General features: G+C 34.2%; 1 protein-coding gene and 1 long non-coding RNA gene across 3 annotated transcripts in view; one reads left to right on the forward strand and one right to left on the reverse strand.

Moving 5' to 3' along the window:
• The first annotated feature begins 284 nt into the window (after positions 1 to 284).
• Positions 285 to 9291, forward strand: LOC126746937 (uncharacterized). Of its 2 annotated transcripts, none has more exons than XM_050455362.1 (4): positions 285 to 662; positions 6701 to 6802; positions 6865 to 6975; positions 7034 to 9291. In XM_050455362.1, the coding sequence occupies exons 1-4, from the start codon at positions 615 to 617 to the stop codon at positions 7085 to 7087; spliced, it is 315 nt and encodes a 104-aa protein (XP_050311319.1). In that variant the 5' UTR covers positions 285 to 614; the 3' UTR covers positions 7088 to 9291. The 2 variants fall into 2 exon arrangements, 1 of the variants encoding a protein (XP_050311319.1); XR_007664038.1 differs by having other exon boundaries at positions 295 to 662; positions 6856 to 6975.
• Positions 9292 to 12714: 3423 nt separating this feature from the next.
• LOC126746939 (uncharacterized) overlaps positions 12715 to 21844 on the reverse strand; it is a 31238-nt gene continuing 22108 nt past the window's right edge. Inside the window, exon 5 of the long non-coding RNA XR_007664041.1 lies at positions 12715 to 14375. This is a non-coding gene — a long non-coding RNA (uncharacterized LOC126746939). The remainder of the gene's footprint in view (positions 14376 to 21844) is intronic.

Genomic DNA, 21844 nt, shown 5'->3' on the forward strand with positions numbered 1-21844 from the left:
TTAAATATAACAGCCGATATTATCCTAAATACACGTCTTAAGTTACATAGTTTCGATTTGGGATTGTTGTCTGAGGAAGTTGGGAGTAGTTTAATTCTCAATTTTGAATTTACTTAAATTTTTAGTTTTATTTACACTTTTTGTACCTACTTAAATTCTGCTATGTGTTGAATTACATATCGTCGTATCCCTGCGAAAAGTTACTAAGTAACATTTTACAGAAAAATTAACTAACTGCGTCCCACATTATATTTTTATTATATCTTTAATTTTATAAAGTCACTAACTGTATAAATTTACTAATAAGTTATTTTTTTATGTGTTAAAAATCACCAAAAGAATAAAAGTAAAAATTCCTTATGCGAAAAACCATTAAGTAACTTAATGACTTTTCGTATAAAAGATTTATGCGCGTTAAAATATCACGGCATTTCAAAATATCATCAACAGCAGTTAGTGATCTCTCGCCTAACTGGCGCCATTGTTTACGTGTACTTCAATCGATACGCACCTGATTATTTTTTGCCGTAAGATAGATATATTTGCTTGATGTAAAGACTTAAAAACTTAATAATATAAGAGTACGACTTAGTTTTAAGTGAACCACATTGAGAATGATGAGTTCTCGAAGCTTAAAGCTTCTAAAACTAGCTTTGAATAAGGTAAGTAAAAAACATAACCTTAAAAATGAAAATATTTAGCGTCACGTTTGCTTAAAACCTAAAAATATTATAACATTTGAGATGTTTAAGACTAAAAAAAACGTACTTACTGTTTAATGTTTTTAGCTTTTTCATTTATACTTTAAATGGCTTCTTTTAAATAAAATTGGCAGTTAATGATTTTTCGCATAATGTTGTTAAAATTTATAACGAAAAACAAACTCTTTTTATAAATTCAATCAACTTTTATTTAATCTTTATCCGCCACGACTTCATATGGAACTGTTTTTTTTTTTTGTTTCTTACCCAAAAATACGCCTTATCCTCTAAACCTTTTTAACCTAAACAAAGTATCAAGTTACAAACTAATATTTCTCGACTATCGCTACGTACTTCTTAAGTGCCGCACATCATTACTTTTCCCATAAATAACTGACACTTATTTCGAACCTATATAACAAAAAGATTATTGTCCTTATATTTAAACCGCGTAATATTCGGCCATCCTAATTCTCATTCCGCCCTCGGAAAATAATGATCATAACTTCCTGGCCAACAATCCTTGATGACCTCAACAATCCTGAAATACAAAATTCTACAACAGCAAGATGGCTTAGTGTGGATCTTGGTTGTTCATTTTCTTAAATATGTTTTTTTTTTAATTAATTTAATACTTTGCCTCTTAATTAACCGAAAATACTTTACATTTTCTCCACAGCGATTTATTAATCAATCATAGCATTTCATAGCTATTTTCGAAACTATCTGATGACTAATTTTCATTTCACAACAATTAGTTTATTTTCTATCTTATGTCACTTTCTCAACCCTATTTACAGGTCATTCACCCCATACATTACTCTGGCCAGATTTTTTTTTTTTCAATTCAACTGTTTAACACAGGTTCCCTTTTAAGTCGTCCTGTCCGACTATTTTTATTCAACACAGGTTACCTTTTAAGTCGTCCTGTCCGACTATTACATTTAACACAGGCTACCTTTTAAGTCGTCCTGTCCGACTATTTTTTTTTATTCAAAAATGCCAAGTGCTGTAGTTAAGAAAAGAAACAACAATCCAACAGTTCAAATTCTAAATTCTACATTAACTTTCCAATAAATCAATCAAATGATGTCTATCTCTTGCATCTTCATCGGATTCACTACCTGAACTCTCATTAATCATTACGCTACGATACGGTCGTAAAGAGTCAACAGCAACCAGTGTGTTAAACTTTTTATAGCCTCTCATACCCTTTACACTTCTAATCTTATACCTATCGTTATCAAAAATCTTTTCAATTACATAAGGCCCTGTAAATTTACCACTTAACTTAGAGTTAACGCCGGTCTTACTACAAGACTCACCACCTTTCCATAACACTAAATCACCCTTTTTATATTTTTTCGGTGGTTTTCTCTTTCTATCAAAACAAACTTTCATTTGCTCAGAAACCCGTTTCAAATTTTTACTAGCGTCCTTTCTTTTATCTGAAAAATCAACCGTGATTGACCCTTCTAAATCTCTTTGAACATTATTTTTATACCCGAATAAAAGCCCAAAAGCACTGTATTTAGTACTCTCATTGACAGTATTATTAATGCCCCAAATAATTTCAGGTAACTTATCGCTCCATTGTAAATCACTATCACTAGTCATTGTTCTCATTGCGTCTAAAAGTGTCCTATGAAACCTTTCTACTTGACCGTTAGCCCTAGGCGTCGCGGTAGCTGTCCTTATATGTTTAATCTGTTTACTATCTACAAATTCCTTAAAATATCTACTGGTAAATGCCAACCCATTGTCAGAAACAATACGTTTTGGATACCCTAAATTAAATAACCACCAAAAATCTCTCGTAAATTCTTAATACACTCCGCCGAACCTAAAGTACGACAAGCCTTTGCTACCATGTATTTCGTAAAGGAATCAACAATGGTCAAAATATACGTAAACCCTGATTTACTTTTAGGAAATGGACCAACGTGATCGATATGAACTGTGTGCATAGGCACATCAGGTTTTGCTATAGGATGTAATTTACCCTCTTCTTTCCCGTAACTACCCTTTTTATAATTACAATCTAAACAACTTTAAACATATTTTTTCACAAATCGAGACATTTTTGCAAACCAAAATTGATCCTTTATTAATTTTAAACAACGTACAAAGCCTGGATGACCTGAAAAATATCATGATTCCGTAATCATGATATTTTTGCAATATTTGGAATCGTGCAAATTTTGGAATAACTAATTTTTCGCCATTTAATGTTTTCTTAAAAAGTCGACTATTTTTATATACATATTGCCTTTTAAAATCGGGATTAGAATTATTTTTAATTTGATTTATGATATTTTGTAGTGTTTCATCCTGCATTTGGATTGTTAAAAACCAATCTTCAATATTAATTTTTGATATATGCACCGGCGGATTTCTACTTAAAGCATGTACATGCTTCATAGTACTTCCAGGCTTATGTTCAATTTTAAAATCGTACTCTTGTATCGATAACCACCATCTAGCAATTCTTGGAACTAAATCACGTTTTGCAAAAGTATACCGGACTGCAGAGCAATCAGTTATAATTTTAAAATGTGAACCAATAAGATAAATACGAAAACGTTTCAAGCTTTCTACTACTGCTAAAGTTTCTAATTCATAACTATGATATACCTGCTCAGCCACCGAAGTCACTCGGCTAAAATAAGCCACAGGTTTAACTCCTTCATCGTAAATCTGAAAAGTGGCAAGGCAATTATGGCAAAATTTTTAATAAATTTTCTAAAGTACCCAGCTAAGCCTAAAAATTGTCGAATTTCGTGAGCATTAGTTGGCTGTTTAAAATTTTTGACCGCATCTATCTTAGCTAAACCCGGAGACAAACCATTTGGACCTATTTCATGACCCAAAAATTGAATGCTTTGTTTTAGAAAAGAACATTTTTTTAAATTTAATTTAAAACCTGCCTCAGACAATAACTGCAAAACTTTTTCTAATAATTCTAAACCTTGCTCAGGAGTACTAGTGGGGATTAGAAGGTCATCCATGTAAACTAGAACTTGATCAAACCGCAAATTACCCAGAGCTCTGTCAATAGCACTTTGAAATACAGCTGGCGCATTTATCAAACCAAAAGGCATTTTTATATACTCAAAATGACCATCCGGGGTGACAAATGCCGTTTTATCAACAGAGCCCGAGGCAACAGCTATCTGGTGGAAGCCTTGATTACAATCTAAACTTGTGAAATAATATTTCCCCCCTAACATATTTAATTGTTCTTCAATATTCTTCATAGGATAGACTTGTTTTTTAGTTATTTTATTTAATGACCTATAATCACAACATAAACGATATGAATTATTTTTCTTTTTCACTAGAACAATAGGACTAGCAAAATCTGGATTAGATTCTCTTATAATACCTGCAGAAAGCAAGTCATCGATTTTCTCTCTTACTACATCTCTCTCTTTCAGGGCTAATCTATAAGGGCGATAACACACTGGTTTTGACTCATCTTTCAACTCAATTTTTAGCTCACAACCCTTGACCGTACCCAATTCCTCTGTTTTACTGCAAAAACAGTGTTGCCATTTATTTAACAAAACTAAAAGCTTTTCTTTTATCTCTCTCTCTAACTCACTATTCATATCTACATCGTTCAGGTCTAATCTACTCATATTTATTTTATTTTGTACTAAACTCACCTCGCAACTATTTTTCCCGGACATGTTCGCAGCACATTTGGTGCCTCTGCCCAACAACTTTCCAGCCTTCTATGTTATGGCCTCCTCACCCATATTAGAAACTGGCAGCATCGACAAAGGTCCCCTAACTATAGCTCCTGGTATACAAATCAAAGATTTGCCCAAGTGGAAACATTTTCCATTTACAAAAACGTCTTCTCCATCCTTCACCCCCGTGATATCCACTGAAACGACGTGGGTTGACCGTGGACTAATAATACTATCCTCTTTAAGCAACACAAGTGGCCTCAGATCTTCAGCTTCAAGTGTCAGTTCTTCCAATAAACCAGCAATGTCTTGGCTCAATTTTGCCTCGTCAGAGTGGACCACTAAAGAAATTCCTGTAGCGTTAATAATGGGTTGTCCAATTAAAACATCAAAATCACCTATTGGAAGGTTAGTTATTAAAGCGGATGTTTCTATTTTAACCTCATCAATTTCAATGGTAAATTTAGTTGTTGCCTCACTTACGTAAGTGCCACCTCCAAAAGCAGTTAAAATATTTTTGCATGGAAATGTTGGCAATTTCATTTGGTTTACCACATCGCAGTTTATTATATTTTCCTGGCTACCACTATCAATATATCCGGTTACCAGATGCCCATTGATTTTACAGGATTTCTTGTAAATTTGATTCACGTCGTTGTTTAAAAACTTGACAGATTTTTCCCCAACGTTTTCACGTGACGTGCTAGGAGTAGCAATATTGCGTGAATTTCGTAGGCGGCATTTTTCCTTTTTATGGCCCAATTGTACTCTTAAAACGGCAGTCTTTAGCTATGTGGCCCGGTTTTCCACAAATGTAACATTCGATTGGCTTTTTCGGTCTCACCTTCATGCTTAAATCTTTTTGATTTAGGTTCATACGTAGGACTTTGATAATTTTCTAAAGGTGCTATAAAACCAGCATACAGTTCATCTGTAGTAGTGCATTGGAAAGCACGGGCATTTGCCTGCAATTCTAAGGGTAAACCCTTAATAACGCAGGATATTGCTGCTTCCTTATCCAGCCTGCATTGTTGAATTAGCAACAACTTATCATGATAATAGTGGGTCATTGTCTCATTTGGCCTTTTTTTTCTATTTACTAGCTCTTCCAAAACTGTGGCATAGTCTGTACATCTGAGAAATGCCCTGGTAATAGCCATTTTCCATTCTTCCCACGTTTTTCTGTAGTCGTCAAGACGATTAAACCAGCTACGCGCAGCACCACGTAACTTTTGTTGCATATACGCCGTTTTCTGGTAATCTGTCCAGCCGTGAATCTCACTTAATTGGTCGATTTTCTGAAGCCACCCTACAATTGTAGTACTTTTATCGTCTGGGTCAAAGGTAGGAAGAATATCACCCCGTACAATGATCGAAGAGTTCTCCCCGTTATCACTCTCCCTTTCGGTTAAATCAACCTCAGCAACCTGTCCAAATTTCCTCTTTAATGCTTGTTCAACTTTCCTTTCAATGTGCTTTTCCAGCAAGCTTTGGTATAAATTATTTTCATCATCACTCATGATTTTTTTTTTAACACAAACACCGAAACACCCTGTATATTACACAATTAATTTTGCCACCTGCACTATCAAACAATCACTTATACGAAAATAGTCTAATTCAGCGAACGACTCTAATACTCCGGCGCGTAGAGTTCATTCCACTTCTGATGTTAAAATTTATAACGAAAAACAAACTCTTTTTATAAATTCAATCAACTTTTATTTAATCTTTATCCGCCACGACTTCATATGGAACTGTTTTTTTTTGTTTCTTACCCAAAAATACGCCTTATCCTCTAAACCTTTTTAACCTAAACAAAGTATCAAGTTACAAACTAATATTTCTCGACTATCGCTACGTACTTCTTAAGTGCCGCACATCATTACTTTTCCCATAAATAACTGACACTTATTTCGAACCTATATAACAAAAAGATTATTGTCCTTATATTTAAACCGCGTAATAATGTTAAATTTGATTTTTATGAAATTAGGTATTTTTTATTGGCATAGTAAAATGATATAAATATGACAACATTTGAGATGTTTAAGACTAAAAGAAACACAGTACTTTAAGGTTGTTTGGTTTAATATTTTTTAGCTTTTATTTTTAAATTTTAAATGGCTTTTTAAAAAAAAAATCAGTTGATGATTTTTCGCATAATGTTAAATTTAATTTTTGTAAAATTAGGTATTTTTTATTTGCTTGTAATAAAAGTAAAATGATAGAAATTTTAGTAGTGTGCACTTAAATAAATTAATTTAGGACTACATTATACATATAGTTTCGTTTAAATTTTAGGAAAAAAACGATCAAATCCCTATACATGTCACGGCAGATAGTGAGAACAGTGAAAGTGTATGTTCAGCCCCCGCTTCCAGTAACGTTGAAGTAAAGTGTTCTGTAAGCAAAATAATGATAATAATATTGAGATTAAGATTAAGAATATTTTTCAGTAATTGCAGAATCCATTAATTGTTGAGGAAATAGCTTCCTGCAGCAGTACAATTAGGCCTTTAGGAGATTTAAATAGAGAACGTAGAAGCCCACTGTCAATTGCTGTACTTGACGATTTTGTAAGTCTGTTTAAATAAAACTGCAAAAATTTATGATTAAAACGTCCTTCTATTGCAGGATGAATCAGACGATGACTCTGTAGCAGAGGTACCTATGGGTACCAGCTGCTGATGAGACTAGCAGTGAGGAGGAACAAGAAAGTTTACAAGGAAGGGAAGAGGAAGAAGAAAATTGTTTCGATGGCGTAAAGACCCCCCGAAAAAAAAATGTCGGTGGACACAAGCTTATCCATCTAATTGGCGAAAAAATATTGAAAAAAAAAAAGATGTTTAATTGTCAGCCTTTCAAAGCAAAGAAAAAATCTAGACCAGCCAAGTAACCCAAGCCAGTTAACTGCGACACTTGTAAATATAAGTGCAGCACTATTTTTAGTGAAGAAGACAGGCTTAACATTTGCAAATACTTTTGGAGTCTCTCCAGTTATACGAGGCAAAATGATTTTATTTTAAAATTTATAAAACGAAAAAAACCAGAGAGACCTGGAACAAATGTGCCACTAGCCAAAAAACGCAAATGTAGTAGAGCATGCTATTTTATGAAAAATTAAACAGAGCACATGGTATGTCAAACATTTTTCCAAAAAACATTAAGCATAAGTAATGGCCCAATAAATAAAGCCTTTGAAGGTTGTAAAGATGGGGTTTTCGCACCGGATGATAGGAGGCGCAAGAAACCGCCTTATAATAAAACTAAAGACGAAGATGTTGCCTTTGTAAAACAGCACATTAATATGTTTCCTGTAATGGAGTCACACTACTGCAGAAAAACTACAAAAAGACTTTATTTGGACTCAAAGTTATCCATCAGCAAAATGTTTTTTTATACAAATAATTTTGCGTGGAAAATAATCGAACACCCGTGACTCACTCAGTGTACAGAAAAATCTTTTGCACGTCATTTAACCTGTAATTTTTTGTGCCGAAAAAAGACCAGTGTTCCTTGTGTAATAAATTTTCAGAGGCCAAAAAGACAACAACACTTACTGAGCAACTTGAGTCTGATTACAATAATCATATTGTTCAAAAAAAATGAAACTAATTTAGCTAAAGAACAAGACAAGGTGCTGTCAAATGAAGATGCTACATTCCTTTCTGCTACATTCGACTTACAGAGTGTTCTTTAAATACCGTCGGGTGAGGAATCGCTGTTATACTACTCAAGGAAACTCTGTATCTACAGCTCGTGTATTTACGAATCCAGACTACCTAATGAGGCGTACTGCATTGTCTGGTCTAAAGTAAATGAAAAGAGAGGAAGTAATGAAATCGGGACTGCCCTGATGCAGTGGATTTTAAAACTTCCTGAGAATATTAAAGAAATCTCATTATTTTCGGATACGTGCGGAGACCAAAATAGGAATCAGCACATCTCTGCATTACTACTCTTCCTTACACAGACCACTCACATAGATGTCATTGAACAAAAATTTTTGGAGTCAGGACACTCTTTTATGGAAGTGGACAGTATGCATAGTGCGATCGAAAGGTAAAAGAGGCATGTTAGTGTGAATTCTGTATTGGAGTGGATGAACATAATGCAAAAGGCCAGATCGAATAGGAATAGAAAAACAGCCAATCCCTATCATGTAAGTCAATTAAAATTTTCTGATATTCTTGACCTCAAAGACCTTAGTAATCGCATGATTAAAAATCGCCTTAAAGATGATGATGGCAACATAGTCAAATCAAATGTCTACGCTGCGAAAAACAAAGCCCAGGGATAATAAAGTTTCGTTATAGCCATAATGGATTAGGATCTGTACTGTAGGCAGTACTTTAAATGTTTTTAAGCGAGGTCGTCAAAATAAAATTGCAGATATTAAAAAAGCTTATAAAGAAATTCTTCCCATTAGTGTTCCTAAAAAGCAAGATGTATTAAATTATTTATCTATAAAACTGTGTCAGAAAAATATTATACCAGAAGAACTTCACTTATGGTATCAGTCACTACCAACTGCCACCAACGTAAAAGACCACACTGTGGAACCTGAGCAAAATGAGGATGAAAGTGAAGAAGAAGGTTAGAAGTAGGAAAAAGTGGCTAAATTGTCGACTAAGCCTCGATAAGCCTGATTTACAATTAGGCATTACACTTGCATTGATTGCATGTGATTTTCATTTATTTATGTGATTTTGTATCTTTTTTATTGACTTGTAACTGGTCCAATAAAGTAACTAATTACTGGTTCACTTTAGTTTTTTTATTGCTAAAAGTCACTAATTGGGTTTTTCTTTGGTTTTTATTATACTTTCTGGAAAAAAAGTAGCATTTTGAGAGTTAAATTCAAATGTACATTTAAATAGGAAAACGTTGAAACACAGCTTGCCTTAAAATAAATTAAGACTAATTTAATAAATAGGAATAAAACTTTAAATTGATTTATCTTAAAACTTAATAAATGCGTGTTAGTGACTTTTCGCAGGGATACGACGATATTTAGGTATTTTAAGTTCTAAAATTATTTTTGCTATGTAATGTATAACATGTACAAGATTTTAGTGAACATTTTAAGTATTTTTTATTTTTTTTCTTTGTCGTTAGCACTATAGGGGGGGAGTGTGTAGGTGTGACATCTGCCCTCTCTGCCCGTTTGCATAATATAAGGTATCTTTGTTTAATGAGGTTAGGAGGTTAACGTGTTAAAAAAGTTAATAAAGACTTTAGAATAATAAGTAGGTGCTGTAAGAGTAGTATTAGTCTATGCGCATACGTGTGTTCGTATAAAGTTGTCGTGCCATAAAGGTGTTGAATAAAGAAGTTCTTTCCATACTGATCGGGCGTTTCATTAAGTGGTCCGGATTCATCCCGAGCACCTTTGGTTTGATATTATATTAGTAGGAAATTGAGCATATCTGGGGCGACCAGCGACCCAAATTGGTGACCCTAAGGCACATAATCCTATACTTCCAACTTGAGTATTGCAGTGGTAAGAGAAATGTTTCCCGCGAGAGAGGCGATATTTCATGGCCCCTCGAAGTCCAGACCTTACTCCAGCTGATTTCTTCTTATGGGGACACCTTAAGAGTAAAGTGTATGTTTGAGCATAATTATTATTTTACAAGACATTTTAAAAGTATTTATGTAACAACCCGACAACGACGCTTTTGCCCCTCGTGGCTAGTACGTTTTCGTACTAGTCACGCTGCGACGTGGAGAGAGAGAGAGAGTAGATTTTATGTATGTGTTCTAGAAGGTCGTCCCGCTAGAATCTCTCGCGCTTTACTTGTAATTTTGGGAGTAAAAAATTTTAATTTCTTTTAGTAAAATGCAGCATAATTTTCTTCTATACAGTCCACTACTTTGAGCTAACAGTGTATTGTAATAATCCTACAACTATACCTCAACTTAAGGACAATATCCGACAGGAAATTGGATTAATCTCACAAGAAATCCTTACTAAGGTATTCCAAAATTTCCGCACACGATTGGACGAATGCCGTCATCGCAGAGGACATCATTTGGACGATTTAATTTTTAAAAGATACATTCCCATGTACTCTCTATATATTTGAGTCAATAAACAATACCAAAACATTGTTGCTATTTTTTACTGAATTTCTTGAATTTTCTTATGGGCCACCCTATATAATGAAAGAAAGCTAGAGTTACTACAGATAATGTCAAAAGTAGATACAGTTTGTTTAACCACAGACGGATGGACTTTCATTAATAATCAAAGCTTTATTGCCCTAATTTTATTAAAACTTATAAAGGAAAACATAAGCTTGATTCCTGTCTTTTAGGATGTATACCGTTCAACGAGAAACATACGGCAATAAACTTGGCAGAGTTTTTGAAGTCTCAAGTAAATGAATGGGGTAAATAAAGTTTCCTGCATTATATCAGATAATGCTGCAAATATCACTGCTGCAATAAGGATTACTAACTGTCGTTTCTTCCCTTGTTTTGCACATACTCTTAATTTAGTGTTACAGAATGCCATAATAGAACTCCAAGAGGAAATCCATAAAGTTAAAAAAATTGTGCAATATTTTAAACAAAGTTCCAGTGCATTAGTGAAATTAGAAAGTATGGAATCACAAATGAGATTCCCACATTTAAAACTAAAACAAGATGTGGTAATTGTGTAAACGGTAGAATTCCACGTACGATATGCTTTTTCGGATAATTTTAATTAAAAACGCCGTCGTGGCTGTGTTAGTAGTGGAGGAACCACGGCTAAATACACGATCACCATCTGATTGGTACATTTTAGAATGATCTGTAGAAGTTTTAAAACTATTTAATGAAGTTGAGATTACATTAAAAAATATCAAGGTCAAAATTACATCTCTTAAAGTCAATAATGCAACTCAACCCCACTCAGCGCAGCAACCTTCTGAACCTGAACTTCTAACTGATAAAACTAAAAGTTCACTTTGGAACGATTTTGATGACTCGGTCAAGAATATTTTTTCAGTAACAAATCCCCTATCAGCTAGTATTATAGAAATGGATAGATACGTTAACGAGCCACTCATCAGAAGAACTGAAGATCCACTGCATTGGTGGGAAGAAAGGAAGCATATATATCCACGTCTCTACACATTAGCCAGGAGACGAAGCGTTGTCGCTACATCAGTTCCGTGCGAACGTATTTATATACTTAATACACTTCAAGTCTAGATTCAGCTCAACATTAAAGAGAAGTGGCTGTACGAATTTGATTTTTCGTACTGGACCTCTTAAAATTAGTGGGACTGGCAGGTCATAGGAAGTAAATGGTTCTGTGAAATTTTTGTAGAATTATCCTGCAGATGAAATCTTTAATCTCTATATCTAATTCCCATTAGGGTGGTTTTTCTTTCACTCTACCAGATATTGTTTTATTTAATATCACAAATTGCAGTTTATATCAAAACGGAATCGACAATTTATATTAATATCCCATCCTGGTAAGGTGAATTACAACATTGAATTACCTTATTTGTTTTATCAGAAAACATCATAGGACTGTGAGATAAATGAATCTCAACAAATATACTACAACACGTCCTACAAAGTGTTACTTCACAGATGCCCTACTCAATTCAGGCTCTACACTTTAAAGGCTGGTGTTCATGGTTATTTCATACTATCTGGAAAAATACAAAATAATATCAAATGGTTGACAATTGTTATTCAATTTCCGATCGTTTTAAATGTAGTTTTTCACTTCGAAAATAACCAAAAAGAAAGTCATCACTTATTATAATACCTAATAACACATCTTACAAAGTGCTTCTGCAAAGATGCCTTACTCAATTCAGGACCTTGCACTTTGAAAGCTGGTGTTTTGCCATTGTATAAACTAATAAACATAATACAGCAGATGACCTTATTAATGAAATCAGGCTCACGATTTCAAGTTGATTTAAATTTTCAAGAGCGTGCATTTTAGATGGGAAAGCGTAAGAGACAAACAATCATTCTTTAACCTTTCGGAATAGATACTTTTTAAAATTTGTCACGCTCCATAAATGCATCACAAAGAGAGTGACAAAGTTAAAACATAATAAAATTACAAAATTACAAACATACAAAATTAAAACATAATAAAAATTAAAATGGAAAAATCGTGAAACCGAAGCATTTGATTTTCTGTTTGGTTATCCGATTGGTTCCTAGGTGTCGGTGTAGAAAATTATCGTGAATACCATTTATATGTATATCCTCCCTATTGATTATCTCCTCATTTATATATCCTCAATCCAGTAGCCAAGTATTGAACCTATGGGTTGAAAAATTAAAACACAAAATCCAGTAGTAACCTTTTATTAGTTTATCTTATTAATAATAAATAAGCGGCAGAATGTTGAATGAACTGTCACAAGCCGAAAATGATACCTGCGTTTGCGGAGAATAATTATTATAAAATCGAAGCTCTTATTATGTGCTCGTGACAAATCGGGCGATTTTCGGCCCTGCGTCACATAAACGCTAATAACTTTGGTTCTATCGCGAATTTTTTTTCGGGCTTTTACCGTTTTATGTAAGAAGGATGAGCGTATATAATGGTAGAAAAATTTTTTCGCCACATCCACCCCGAAGGGGTGGGCGTGGCAAAAAACGGTTTTTTGACGAAAACATTTCGATTAAGCCGTTCTGGAAAACTGACCTAGCCGAATTTTCTGAAACTCATTGACGTTAAAGGCCTTTATATAAAGCAGCTCTGAAAGGGCGCTTTTTAAGATAAACCCTTTAGAAGTCGGATTTTTCTGTGAATGAATTTTGAACTTTTTGCGGGGTACCTCGCGGACTTAAACGGTTGTGGGGCCTAAACGGTAACGTTCCAGAAAATGCGGACAAAACAGCCCTTTTTTTACGTAAATGTAGCTTTCTTTTTTGTTAAATTATTTTTTTCAAAAAGAAACTTCTTCCGAGATAAACGAGCTCAAACTTAAAAATTTTTTTTTCAAAAAAAAAAAATAATGAATTTTTTGAGAAATAAATTTTTTTCTACTTCTAAAATTTTTTTTTTGTTTACACCATTTAAAAGCTTAATCCTTTAGGATTAAATAGAGGTATTATTCATGGCGCTACGTATTATACAGGGTGAGCTGTGTTAACAAATATAAACCCCTTTTTGAGCCTTTTTTTGACCGTTTTTTTCCACTTTTCTTAATAACTCTTTATTGGCGGCACCTAGAGATTTTAAACTTTCAGCGTTTTAAGAACTTTTTAAATCCTATTTTTCGACATAGTCTACAACCTCCTACGTAGAGTAGTTTTTGCTCTACACCTTTTTTTAACTTTGACGCTTAATACCGGCATACCTATGACACCTACGAAAACCATTTTTTTTCTGAAATCACCGGACACTATCTGGCTATAATCCACTAAAAACCGTTTTTCTTTAAATGTTTTTCCGCAACGCGCTGTACATGGCCAGATGACGCAACCGCGGGGTTTTCGGTGTCACGGCGGCAAATTCTATGTTCGGGCGTATCCGACTTTCTCAATTCGAAAATTAGCGGCTTAAAATGGGTGGAAATGATCAGGAATTGGTAGTGACGATATCAGGAAACTTTAAATTTTCCGAATATGTGCATATCTTTTATCGAATGGTTTTCATTGCGGCGGGAAAATTCGTCGCGCATCTGACGTCTTATCTTATTTACATTTTTTAAGTTTTTTTTTTTAAGAAGTTTTTTTGGAGTAATTAGGAAATAATGTTGTCAGTTATTTATATTGCAGCACTTTTTTTTCTATTACATTTTATAGATAACTAGGAAAAAATATTCTTAAAACCGCGAGTAAAATACATCTTAAAGTTTAAATTTAAATCTCTTCAATGGATTGTGGTGCATCTCTATCTGTAGTAGGCCATTCAAAAATCCGGTCATAAAATGCCTCGTAGCCGGCAAGGTAAGGTTGCAGTTTTTTTTAAATCTCTCATTTTCTTGATGTTTATGGGTACCTGAAAAAATGTTCAAATTTATCAAGTCATCAAGACTCATGGAGCCAATTTTTTTATCTTTCCCCCTGGATAACCTACTTCCACTGGTAAGTTTGGAGGATTCGCAGTCTTCAGCAGAGAGAATGTGGACTTTACTAATCCGTCCATGTATTCACTAACTACTACTTTTCCTTTGGTTTCTTTACTATAGAAGAACTGCTTGTAGGTAGATATTTTAAAACTCTCTTTTTATGCTTGTGGGATTCCTCTGCCATGACTGTCAACAGAATATGTGCTTTTTTTTGTAATGTGTTGGCCACCATTTCTTGAAAGTTAAAACTTCTGACGTTTTTAATAAGCGAACCTTAAAGCGGTTCTTGGTCCAAGCCTTTAAAATTAGCTCAACGTATTGCTCTGACGTGTAGACGCGATCCACTTTTCTCAACATACGCTTTATACTTCCAAAGTCGCGATCACATGCTGAATAGGAATGTCCTCTGACTGGAAAGTTGTGCTTTATTGTAGAAAACCTTTTCCTGTCACAAAGATTCGTCAAAAAACGAGTAACTGTATGGTTTTTATTTTGGCCTGAGGGACCATCGCTGAATAGAACAAGGTGTTTTACAGTTGCAGGTACTTCAGTGTTGATGTAGTTTAAAATCATACTACAAACTTCATCAGGGGATTTGTTTGCTTCCCCCTCATGATATACGTATAGCTTTGACTTATTAGTTTTCAGATCATGTATACTAAAGACATTTACCCAAAGTTGACGCATATAAAATATTTCTTGCACGGGAATGTTTGGCAGAGGCAGATTTTGCATAAAATCAAAGCACAGGAAACAAGTAGTATCATCATCTTTATTCTCTGATGCAACTTTCATCCTTGCATAGAACTTTTTTGCTCTTCTCTTATGAATGACTAACTCTGCTACTGCAACCCGTTTTGCAGTGTCATTTAGAGCTTTATCTTTTATCTTAACATTTTGACTCTCGCAGAAACTACAAACGTCAACTTGAGGCCGCCCGAATGAATAACCAAAGTTTTCCTTGAAATACATATAATAATAGTTATATTTAACTTCATTTCCCAAGTCCGCATTTTCGGATATAAACATTTGATACATTAGTTTAATATTCAAACGTGCATCTAGATATTTTTTTGGCTTTCCGCCATAGTGCGTCTCTTTTACATCAAATTTGGAAATATGTTCATGGATGCGAAAACAAACCGCTCCAGGCTTAGCATTTCCATTTTTATTTTTACCTCTTTTATCAGTTGGCGTTCCAAGGTTTTTTCCAAGTAGCTGACAGATTCTATCTACCCTGTCACGTGAAATTCCGTGTATTTGCAAAAAACAATTTTTACATACAACTTAATTACACCATGTACTTTTACATTGTATCTATATGCAACTTTTCTTTTAGATTCTAGAGGTTCTTCGGTCTTTTTTTGTCTTCGCTTGACGTCTTTGACTTCTATCAAAGTTTGTAAATAGGTATCTTGAAGATCCTTGGTTTGTAGTAAATAAAATTTATGCCATGTATCATCTATTATATTTTGATTTATTTCTAAATGACATTTGTTAGCACACTTACAAGTTATTCCATTTGGCTTAACTTTCTGAGGAACTACATTATTCTTATAGTTTGTATAAGTCTCACCTTTTAATCTAGCATTGCGCATTTTATTACGCTTGTACAAATCCTCATGGGTTATTCCACATCTTCTTTTAGGCCCAGGTTCATCCTCTTCTGAATTGCTTAACATGACTGACCGAGCACTAACACTATTATTATCATGCAGAACTACATATAATTACTTTTAAATGATTATTATTCACTTTACGTAACGTTCAGGAACACCAACAAACAAAGACTAATAAGAACAGCACAAAAACAAACGCCTGGCAGCTAATAATGGCGGCCATGTTCGGTTTGGCGCAGAAAGCCGTTAAGCGACATAACTTGACGGATTTCTGCACTAAACGGTATAAATATGGTCCGTATACCCCTTATACGGCAACGGCGTTTGCCGGGTTTATGCGCTAAACGATGCAACTATATCCAAAGGAATTTTTTCCGTTCGTAACTCATTTTTGCATACTTTGGCGCTTGACGGGTTTCTGAAATAATCGATTCAATTATAAACGTGTCGTGTTCGTCTCGTAACGTCATGAGTTATTTTATTAATGAATTATTAGTATTATGGGGACAATTTTGAAGGGATTTTTGATAAATTACTAGGATAAATAAAATGAATATAAATATTAATATATAGTTGACATATACAGAGGGTATTGATATTACGGGATATTTATGCGGATAATAATAGTATAAAAATAGAATTATACGGGGAGTTTTAAGGTTAAGGGCGTAAATAAGGAAAATATTATTTATAATAATAGTAATAGCAGCATAGAGGTTAGGACAAGATATAAATACAGTGAGGTTTTGATAAACCGAATTGCGATAATCCGGATTCCTCGGTTATCCGAATCAAGAATTTTTCCAATTATGTACTTTGTAATCCGGATTTTATATGATTTGGTTATCCGGATCGCGAACGATGCTTTTTCAGCGGCTGTGATTGGATGATTTTGCTCGTATGATTGTAGCAAAGAACGCTTTATTCCAGCTTATTACTTGTTATTAGTCGCTTGACCATTACGTGTGTAGGACAGTGTAGGGATGGCTCCAAAACGGAAACACGTGGCTTTAACTATTCAGCAGAAATATGATATAGTTCAAAAGTTAAAGAAAGGATATATGGCTAAAAATTTAGCTATGGAATATAACGTTGGAACATCGACAATATCAGACATCAAGAAGCATTCTGATAAGATAGAAGAGTAAGTTTTTATTGTTTTTTTTTCTGAGAGATAAAGTTGTGTGACAGATAAAAATGTGGACGCATGACATTTTATTTTAAAAGTTTTGACTTGCATGGACGAGTTTTCATGATAAAAGATAAATTGCATGCATGTTTATATGTGGGGGGTTTTTCAAGTTGTTTTTATTGTTTCTAGGTTTATTGGACATTGTGTTACTGGACCAGGCACCAAGAAAAGCTTACGCAAAGCGGAATATCCCGAAATCGAGGTGTATTTACGGAATTAGTTTTTAATTCAAAGGCAGAGGCATGCTGTTATAACCTCAGATATACTATCCGAAAAGGCTAAACAGCTTTATCAAAAACATTATGGTGATAACAAATTTCTTGCAAGTAGAGGGTGGCTAACAAATTTTAAAAAGCGACATGGCTTGCGTTGTCTAAAAGTGAGTGGCGAAAAACTAAGCAATAACCCAGAAGCCGTTGAGCCATTTTTAGTAGAGCTCCAAAATAAGATTAAAGAACTTAATTTATCGCCCCGGCAAATTTACAATGCTGATGAATCAGCACTATTTTGGAAAATGTTGCCTGACCGAACGTTGGCACATATTAAAGAAAAATCTGCCCCAGGCCGAAAAATTAGTAAAGAAAGAATAACTTTTTTGGTATATACCAATGGAGATGGTAGCCACAAACTAAACTTGTTAGTTATTGGAAAGGCTAAGAACCCTAGATCATTTAAGAATGTTCAGATTCCACTTGAATACAAGTCAACTAAGAACTCTTGGATGACATCTGCTTTATTTAAACAATGGTTTCACGAATCGTTTGTAAAGCAAGTGAAAACTTTTCTAAGAAGTCGAAACCTGGAAGAAAGGGCTTTGTTGATTGTTGATAATGCGCCTTCTCATGCAACAAAAGAATTAGTTAGTGAAGATGGAAATATAGTGACAATGTTTTTGCCTCCCAACTGCGCAGCATTAATCCAACCAATGGATCAAAATGTTATCCGTTTAACAAAGATGCATTACCGCAATAGTATTTTGGCTACCATTATTTCTTCAGACGAACAAGACATTACCAAAAGCTTAAAGTCAGTGACTCTTAAAGATGCTATGTTTATTTTAAATGATGCGTGGAGCAAAATTCCTTCAAAGACCATAGAAAAATGCTGGCGCAATATTTTATCAAAAACCACCCAAGCTGTTTCATCTGATACAGAGTATGATTCCGACGATTTGATGCCACTAAGTGTATTGAAGGAAAAAATTGGCCAACAAAACTTAACCGATAACATTCAAGATAATATATCTGGCATGCTTAATCAACTAGGAGGAAAAGAAACTTCATTTACACATTTGGATGTAAATCAGTGGATTGATGCAGATGAGGAGCTAGTTCCAGACTTAGCAAGTGGTGAGAATTCAGAAGAAGAGGTGGAAATTGTTCCTGAACTTAAAAATACTGTGAAGCATCAGGATGCAGTTAAGAGTTTCAATGTGTGTCTGCAATGGGCGGAAGAAAATGACGTGGAACTGCCAGAACTTGTCACCTTAAGGAGGCTGAGAGAAACAGCAGTGATAAAAAATTTAAAAACCTGTAGGCAGACCCAAATTACACATTTTTTTACTAACCCAAACTAATGTTATTGTCATAAAAAAATTTACCTACTGTATGTGTTATGGCTGCATTTAAGTACATTATGTACATACATACATATGTATTTATATGTATATTACCCAATAATTTTCTATTCGTTATAAAGAATGTGTTTGTTTTGTTTTAAATAAAGAAAATTTGATAAAACACCATTTCCATGTTTTTAATTTAATAATTATAATAGGTTAGGGCAATATCCTCAATTTTAACATAGTGTTTCGGTAATCCGGATTTTTTGCTAATCCGGATCAGCGTTGTTTTTATTGATCCGGATTATCGAGACCTCACTGTATCTGGAAAAAAAAATAACAGTAATAATAGTTTTATTTTAGTTAAGGTTCTTTTAGTGGGGGTTGCTAAATTGGTAATAAATTTATATTAATAGTTCACCAATTTAGAAAAAAAAACATTGATGCGGTGTTAAAAAAAGGTGTATTTTTTTACTATATTACTGATATCACAACTTTTATAGCTTCTATTCAATAAGTTGATAAATTTTTTTATTTGTTTTTTTCCTTTAATTTTTTTTTATTTTATTGTAATTGCCTTTTAAAATAAAATTGAAAAAAAAAACAAGAAACAAACCTCTTTTTCCTATCCTAATACATTGCTTCCTTATGGGACCTGATCTTTCTCTTTAGATTGTGACACTCGTATGAATCGTAGAAAAATTTGTCATAAAGCTTTTTTACTACTTTTTAAGTTGTCTTTAAGCAGAAAAAAAAATTGAATTCGGAGCATATACTCTAATAAATGGGACCCTCTTTTTCCTTTATCTTGTGGCACCGATGGCTTGTGACAGTTGTGCTTTTAGAATCAGCGAATTTTTAGTGATGAGTTTCAATCGCCGAATACTGGTGGATTGTTTAGTGAACCATGGTGTGTTAAGATAAGATCTACGAACTGTAACACCTGAACCAACCAACACGATCTAAGCTCTCTCCATGTGCTCAACATTTACGAGACCTCTATATACTTTTCATACGAATAGAATCTCAAAATGTTAGAAAATATGAAGGCTACGAACCTTTGCCTAAGCGATGAATTTTTCATCGCTGGGTAATAGCTTGTATAGAAATAGTGAAACCCGTTCACTATTATAACGTGAAATAGACTTTCATTATACATTTTTTCTCAGAAATGTTTAATAACAAAGATATTAAACATTATCTTTCGTTTATTTATCATAACTTTTAAACTACCAGCTTAATTTTAATTAAATTTCGCATGCAGGTTATTGTAGTGAATTGTCAATTACTGATGAAGTTAATTTTTTTTAAAAATTGCCAGTGGCGTAACATACGGAGGGACTTGGTCCTTCTTTGTCTCAAACCTGCGAAGTGATAAAATATTTTTTTATAAAAATAAAGTAAAACTTGTTGCTGACGGATGTGCAGGTCAGAATAAAAACTCAACTTTAATTACAATGTGTACCATGTGGCTTAGTCAGAAGGCTCCTCAGTCAGACTCAAAATTAGAAATTATCTTTCCAGTTGTTGAGCATTCTTTTCTCCCTGCAGATCGTGTGTTCGCTCGAATTGAAAAAAATATAAAAAAAGAAGAAGTCTTAAAGTTTATCGATTTGGATCTGACTTAAAAGTGCACAATTGGAAGAAAGCTTGTAAGGGAAACAGTAAAACCTACTGGACAATGGCACTTCTCATTTAATGCATGCAAGAGGTACATATTGAATAGCACTAGTTCTGGACAGGTTACGATTCGAAGAGAGCAGTCCTATAAATCAGATCTGGGTGTTTTGTAGCGGGGGTTCTACGTACTTGCCGTATGTCCACCCTCTAACCTTTGACGTCGCAGGGTATCCGTCAACCCCCCTCACTATTTCTTTGTAGTTGAGAAAAGTCGACAAAATGCCTCTGGCGCCACTCTAAGTAATTAAAGGAGCTTAGAGTCCCCTCTAGCCTCTTGGATAAGCCTTCAGACAGTGGAGAAACCAGGTACAGATTAAAAGTAGACTGTCCGATTATAATGAGATCTTATTGCTCTTAATCTTTATTATTACAAATACTAGGTTTGGTTGCTTAAAACTAAATGAACAAATGTGTCCTTAAAATCTAATAATCCCCATTACCAATTTCTATGAATAAGCACAGGCAGTTATTTGGGAAAATGTACCGGAAAATTCGGAACTCTATTAATGATGCAAAATAGTATGATTTAAGGGACGGGGTCATGATGTGTCAACTCAAAACCAATCAAGCGAAGCAATCTCAATCAATCGGTCAACATTTACCTCTGCTCTGTTGCTATACGGATAGTAATTATGACATCACGGACTCGGTTATTACTTGTCTCTCACTACTTTGAGAAGCCAAGTAATAATTAATAAACACGGCTACTGCCTGCCCTACAAAACACGAAGAAAGATAGTGTCCAAGCCACAGTTTTAAAAGTTCATAAAACGGAACGGAATCAATATGAATATTTTAATAATTAATCACAGATAAAAACTCACAGTGAAAAATTAAAATACCACCGTCTTCCAAGCTTGTAAAAAATGGCAACTAAAATACCGTAACGCGGATAATTTTACGATTATTTTATCAATACATCCCGCTTACTACCTGCCCTACAAAACACGAAGAAAGATGGGCCCAAACAACAGTTTCAAAATTAAATAAAACGGAACGGGACGGAACGATATCGATAGCAATGGATTCGATAAAGATCTTAATACGCGAGTCAACAGGTGGCTCTTACCTAAGCCAATTCACACTGTCAATGTCAAAACAATGTTTTAATGTAAATATTGAAAATTTAACGGTATTGAAATACGGAGAAAATACTGGTACTTCGCTCGAAAGGTATGGTACGACCTTACTGCGACGAATGTGCCACCTTGGTGGTCCTGGAACCTTTTTATACCATCCATCTTTTAGAACATCCTCGGAACCAATCGTGGGATAAAAATGCAATTGGGAAAACTTAATGAAAATAGAGTTTTTCCTCATGAAAACGGTACAGATTTATAGGCCATG

Source organism: Anthonomus grandis, chromosome 18 (assembly GCF_022605725.1).
Source record: "Anthonomus grandis grandis chromosome 18, icAntGran1.3, whole genome shotgun sequence".
Classification (NCBI taxonomy): domain Eukaryota; kingdom Metazoa; phylum Arthropoda; class Insecta; order Coleoptera; family Curculionidae; genus Anthonomus; species Anthonomus grandis.

What these genes read in the sequence shown, in the direction of transcription:
- LOC126746937 (XM_050455362.1), top strand. Translation starts at nt 615, where the DNA reads ATGATGAGTTCTCGAAGCTTAAAGCTTCTAAAACTAGCTTTGAATAAG. An exon ending in ACGTTGAAGTAAAGTGTTCT is followed by an intron (nt 6,803 to 6,864) that starts GTAAGCAAAATA and finishes CAGTAATTGCAG; the next exon opens with AATCCATTAATTGTTGAGGA. An exon ending in TTGCTGTACTTGACGATTTT is followed by an intron (nt 6,976 to 7,033) that starts GTAAGTCTGTTT and finishes CTTCTATTGCAG; the next exon opens with GATGAATCAGACGATGACTC.